The 5721-nt window shown below is 38.2% G+C and overlaps 1 protein-coding gene across 3 annotated transcripts; it reads left to right on the forward strand.

The window, feature by feature from the left end:
• Positions 1–1034: 1034 nt before the first annotated feature.
• LOC101292756 lies at positions 1035–4061 on the forward strand. 3 transcript variants are annotated; one of them, XM_004290236.1, is made up of 4 exons: positions 1035–1392; positions 1470–1541; positions 3024–3128; positions 3245–4061. In XM_004290236.1, exons 3-4 carry the CDS (start codon positions 3063–3065, stop codon positions 3515–3517), a joined length of 339 nt encoding a protein of 112 aa, XP_004290284.1. In that variant the 5' UTR covers positions 1035–1392; positions 1470–1541; positions 3024–3062; the 3' UTR covers positions 3518–4061. The 3 variants fall into 3 exon arrangements, with proteins under 3 accessions (XP_004290284.1, XP_004290285.1, XP_004290283.1); XM_004290237.1 differs by having other exon boundaries at positions 1035–1357; XM_004290235.1 differs by lacking the exons at positions 1035–1392; positions 1470–1541 and having other exon boundaries at positions 2784–3128.
• Positions 4062–5721: the final 1660 nt, after the last annotated feature.

A 5721-nucleotide genomic window follows, 5' to 3' on the forward strand; every position in this document is an offset into this window, starting at 1 on the left:
CTCTCTCTCTCTCGGGTTGAGCTGGGAGTTAGGATTTTAGCAAGAAAATTTAGAGTTGAACACAGATCCTTATGTAAGCTGAAAAAGGGGTAACATCGTACTCATTGGCGGACAGGTACACCGTTGGATCTTTAGGCCTTAAGTTGATGAATAGGCATTTATTTAGTTTGTGTCTGCTTTTTAGTGTAATTGTTTATTCTTTGGACGTCGTTTTTTCCTTTTAATTTTAGTCATAAGAGATTAAAGAGTTTTTCTCTTGAACTTGTATCAGAGGTTGCTTCTGCCTGACCTGGCAATAGATGGTCGTTCGGTTTTAATGCCAGTGAAATATATCCATCTCTTTCAAAAAAGAAAAAAAACACCAACTTGATATTTCACTTTTAGGAGCACTACTACATACGTGAGCAACAGCCACACATCCTTAGCCACAAATGGAATGAAGTGTGGATAATGGGGTCATGGCATTGCTGTTTAACGTGTTGGCGTTGGTATCTCCCACCTACAATGAACAAAATGTGGCTGATGATTTTTTTATATTTGTTCAAGCATAACTTTTCATAGTACTGGGCCCAAGTTTGATATAATATTGCACATTTACCTTCTCTTTTTTTTTTGTTTCCGGTTATACCTTCTTTCTCTTTTTTTGGTTACAAAAATAGTGGTCGGGTGGGACTACCACTCCGAGACCGGGAGCAACATGGATATGACCCCTCCTCTTAAAGTGTTTTTCACTTACGGAAGATCGAACCAGTGACCTCTTATTACCAAAAGTATCACTGTAACATTCACCTAATAAACAGATCTAGCATACTTACCACCAGACCAAATCCCATGGTTCCTTCTCTTTTTTTCGATGGAAGATTTCCCATTTCTTTTCTTCATGGGTGGGTGTTACTTATTTTCTTTACATTATTATAATTGATAAATGAATTTCCTAACCACAACTAAGCAATTTTCTCATCCACGGGTAATGTCATTGCGGAACTAGAAAAGAAAAGGCCAAAAAAGGGAGACGCTAACCCAAACCTAGGCTTCTTGGTGTCTCTGTTTGCTCTCATCTGGATGCACTGCGGTGCGCATGCGTTTGGGCTTGCCGACGGGATTGTGGTGTAGGGGATCGGGGACTAGGGATGGGAGGGATTGCTTTGCGGGTTCAGTTTCTGGCTTTGACTCGACGGGAGTTGGGTGATTCGATCTGCTCGGATCTCATTGAAGACTGAAATATGTTTGGGTGTGGTTTTGCTTCAGATCTCCCAGGAGGAGGCTACGGTGAAAGTGGTGTTTTGTCCCTCTGCGCGTACTCTCTTGGTTGCGGTTAGTGGAATTGAGGGATGTGATTGACGGCGGTTGTTCGAAGGTGGGCATTCTGAAAGCATCCGCGCAACAAATATGGTACTAACAATTAGTTTTTTTTTTTTTAATCAAGCACTGATGCATGATAATAGCTATAGTTTGTATGACAATCTCAGGGAATTGAGGTGTAGCCCAGACCGTTGCAAAATGTTCGTGCTTACCCATGTCCGCGACTCTAATAAACCACAGTAAGCTTATTGTTGTGAATCAATGTATTAATAGTCTTTAAACTTTTGGTCAATTGTTCAACAAGCTCCTTGTGTTTACGCATGCAATGAGATAATTGGTGTTTTTAATTGTTAATAATGAGGGAGTTCAACAAGCTCACTATTATGTTATGGAGCTTGATCGTGGTTGTTGCCAGTTCCTACCTTTCTGGCTCTGGTATAAAGTTAAATTAGTTTCGTTCAAACTAATATTCATAAAGGTTGCTATACTTGCTTCAGTTGTAAGGAAAGGGGCAACAAATGTGTGTACTTTATGGAAATGGTTAAAAAGTGAGCTTTAAGAAAAATATATTTGTTTTGTCTAGTTGGAATACTAATTTTTCTGGAATACTTGGTATCTTCAATTAGTTTCCATATCAGATAATCAAGAATTTAGTCAAAGCTTTCTTCTTTCATGATGCAAGACCTTTCTTTCTGATACTAGAAGAGAATAGGCCCTTTGGAAGTTACTTTTCACTTGTTGTTGTAGTTCAGCTCTGTATTTATATATATAGAACTTTTCTCAGGTGCGGACGCACCGTTTTACGGTGCGGATTTTCATCCGTTCGCCACCGTACGGCGCCGGTGAGGGCACGCCTCCACCCCAGCGGACTCCAGCAGCTTCCTCGACCACTTTCCATCCCCGGTGAGTCCGCCGAATTCCAGTTTTCCGGCCAGATTGACTTTGTTTGAAGTTTTGGGTGATCTGGCTAGAAAACTGGAATTCGGTGGACTCGCCGGGGATGGAAAGTGGTCGGGGAAACTGCTAGAGTCCACTGGGGTGGAGGCGCGCCCTCACGCGGCGCCGTAAGGTGGCAAACGGACGAAAATCCGCACGTAAAACGGTGCGGACGTCCGTAGCAAAGACGGACTGTGTGTGTGTGTATATATATATATATATATGTGTGGGTTTAAACTTTGAGGAATTTCTTGGGTTTGAGCTCACAGTAGACTTATGTGACTGTGAAGGAGGAAGCCAATGATAAACCCAAAAGTTCTGGTTTGTTTTTTTACTTTGCTTCTTGCTTATAGAGTTATAGTACTATTATTGCTATATCTTATCAATCTTGCACTTTATGATGGAATTCATTGTTCTGTGATTGGGTTTTCAAGCTTGTGCTCTGTTTAGATGGTGGAAAACTGAGGGGAAAGAAACATATTAACAAGTTATGACTTTCAGTCTAATCTTTGTTTATTGCCTATTTAGCTTAAACATGTAGGCACTTCAAGGATTATACTTTATAGGTAATCAATTCTTTCTGAATTTGGATTCTATTAGAGGAAGCAATTTTCATAAAGTGGCCTTATAATTTAGTTGTAGAGAATTCAAGCTTATAATTTGCAGAGGTATTAAAGGGTTTCACTGTTTTGTACACTAATGGTAGATAATATACCTACAGGTTAAATGGGGCTTCTGGTACTATTGACTTGTGTGTCCACTTATTATGGTTGATATGTATGCAGAAACAAGTAAATGGAGGTGTAAGCCCAGATCGTTGCACAATGTTTGAGCTTACCCATGTCAACAACTCGGGAAAACCTCAGGATCCAAAATCTAAACAAGCTATTGTAAGCATAGTTATGAACTCTTAAAAGATAATGTTAAAGTTCTTAAAGTACTCAATATTTGATACTGGTGGTAATGTGTGATGATTGTGATTAGTTATACCGATTGTTTGATGTAGGCATCAATGAAGAGCAAGATTGAAAAGATGAAGTCTACCAAGAGGGCATCTCAACTTCCGAATGATCTTAATAATTTTGAAATTAATGATGTATATGCAATTGTGCTTGGAAAAGAGAGGCGCGGAGCGATACGAGGATTTGGCATTGGAGTTAGACCAGACCAAGTTCCTGGTGTACGAATGAAGACTGGTTCTCTTCAACCATCGGTGAGCTATATTCAACCTTCATTTGAGCAGATTATGAATGACTTGGATAATGTTTACATACCTTAATGCTGTGAAGAGTTGCACCACCAAGTTGCCACAGATTGAGGCACTTCATACTTGACCTTTTGATTAGTATAAGTTTGTTGTTTTGAACTTAATCTATGATCTCTCTACTATACTAGTGTGTAGCTACCTGATCATGGGATAAGTGCAGAGGCTTTTAGCGCTTCAGACATATTTAGGTTTTTGTTGATATATGTGAAGTCTGACTTAGCGTTGTATATTGTAGTGTTCAACTACAATTTGTACTCCATCATAGTTTTTGTATATCAGTTGGCTATTAGCTTTGGTTTTATGTAATACAAATGTACTTATTAATGTTGGATTCTAATATATTAAGTCCATTAAGTTCTTTACATTTGAAAAGTCATGGCTCTACTGGGATGATCTTAAAACATTGATCTGTTGAATGTGCAAGGTAGCCACGAACCATTTTGATCTGTACAGTAGAAGTTGATTCAATTTGCAATAAATAATCAAATTCAGATTATTAAAAAATTAGCTTGTTTATTGTTTTTAATTTATAAAAATGAATTATACAGAAAAAAAAAGAAAAAAAGAAAGAAAATGGTCCAAATACAGAAAATGAGATATAACTAAATACAAATTCATTTTGGACTGGTCCCACATCATGTTAAAATCAATAACAAATCACATATACATCTTCTAAAAAGATTTGAAACACAAATAAATCAACTTGTGTTGTTAAACAAACAAGGACAATTTTTAACAATTAAGGACAATCTTTTCTCTGTCATGTGTCATGATTTAATTTACCAAACTAACCCTACACTAATTAAATATGTTTTTAGCCCTTTTGAGATTTTTTTCAGTAAATGGAATACATTAACATGTTTTCAATAACTTAGTATAGTAGCAGTTAATTCCAATAGAAATAGTAGCAGGGGTTAACATTTCAGTAGTAGTTAAAAAATGTATTAACAGTAAGTTTTTAGTAGCTCAACTAGTGTAGTAGCAATTATTTCTAGTAAATGCAGTAGCAACTATTTTCAATAAATGCAGTAGCAGATTTTCAGTGGCTCATCTGGTATAGTAGCAACTACTTCCAGTTAATATAGTAGCAAACTATTTCCAGTAAACACAATAGCAGGCTTTTAGTGGCTCAACTAATATAGTAGCAGGTTTTTAGTGGCTCAGCTAGTGTAGTAGCAGTTATTTTTATTTTCAATAATTGCAGTAGCAGCTATTTTCAATAATTGCAGTAGCATATTTTCAGTGGCTCATCTGGTATAGTAGCAACTACTTCCAGTTAATATAGTAGCAAACTATTTCTAGTAAACACAATAGCAGGCTTTTAGTGGCTCAGCTAATATAGTACAACTATTTTCAAAAAATGCAGCAACAGGTTTTTTGTGGCTCAACTAATGCAGTAGCAACTATTTCCATAAATGCAATAAAAAAGTATTTCCAGTAGGGTAGTAGCAGGTTTTTAGTGACTCAGCTAATGTAGCAGCAGTAGCAATTTTCAAAAAAATACAGGTTTTTAGATGTTGTTGATATCACTGCTACTGTTACGGCTAGAATTGCATCAATTACTGCTACTCCTCTTTACTTTCCATTCTCATTAAATGTTCATCCCCCAGAGCACAACACCACCAAATTGCGGCCATCAATAGCACCATAAAGCTAAATCTAAATCCTCGTTATCCATAACAAACTAATTTCTAACTGACCAACAATGCCCAACACTACCAACTATGCTGGAATTAAATTTGCAAGATTGAATTACAGTAGTAATTAAACAAAAAAAGAAAGGCATCCTCATCTTCCTCTTTCAGATCTTCTTCCTCTCTTTGTTTCAAATCCTCTAGCATCGAATCGGGCCCGATTTCGCATGCTTGAATTGAATTTATCTCCCCTAAAGTAAAATCCACGTCCATCTCTCTTCTGTCCTATATCCCGCTGCCTTGATCCATCCCCAGACTGCTCCGCCTCCCTCTCTTCCACCTCCGCCGCGCTAGCGCTCAAGCCCAATTGTATCCGAGGGGTCCGTTATCTCAGCGACGAGGTGAATGACCATTTGGTTGTTTTCCGGGTTCTCTGGTGAGAAGCTTGGCCGGGGCAAAGTCCCGTCGGGGGTTAGAGAGAGAGAGAGAGAGAGAGAGAGAGAGAGAGAGAGAGAGAGAGAGAGAGAGAGAGAGAGAGAGAGAGAGAGAGAGAGAGAGAGAGAGAGAGAGAGAGAGAGAGAG

Source organism: Fragaria vesca, linkage group LG2 (assembly GCF_000184155.1).
Source record: "Fragaria vesca subsp. vesca linkage group LG2, FraVesHawaii_1.0, whole genome shotgun sequence".
NCBI lineage: Eukaryota > Viridiplantae > Streptophyta > Magnoliopsida > Rosales > Rosaceae > Fragaria > Fragaria vesca.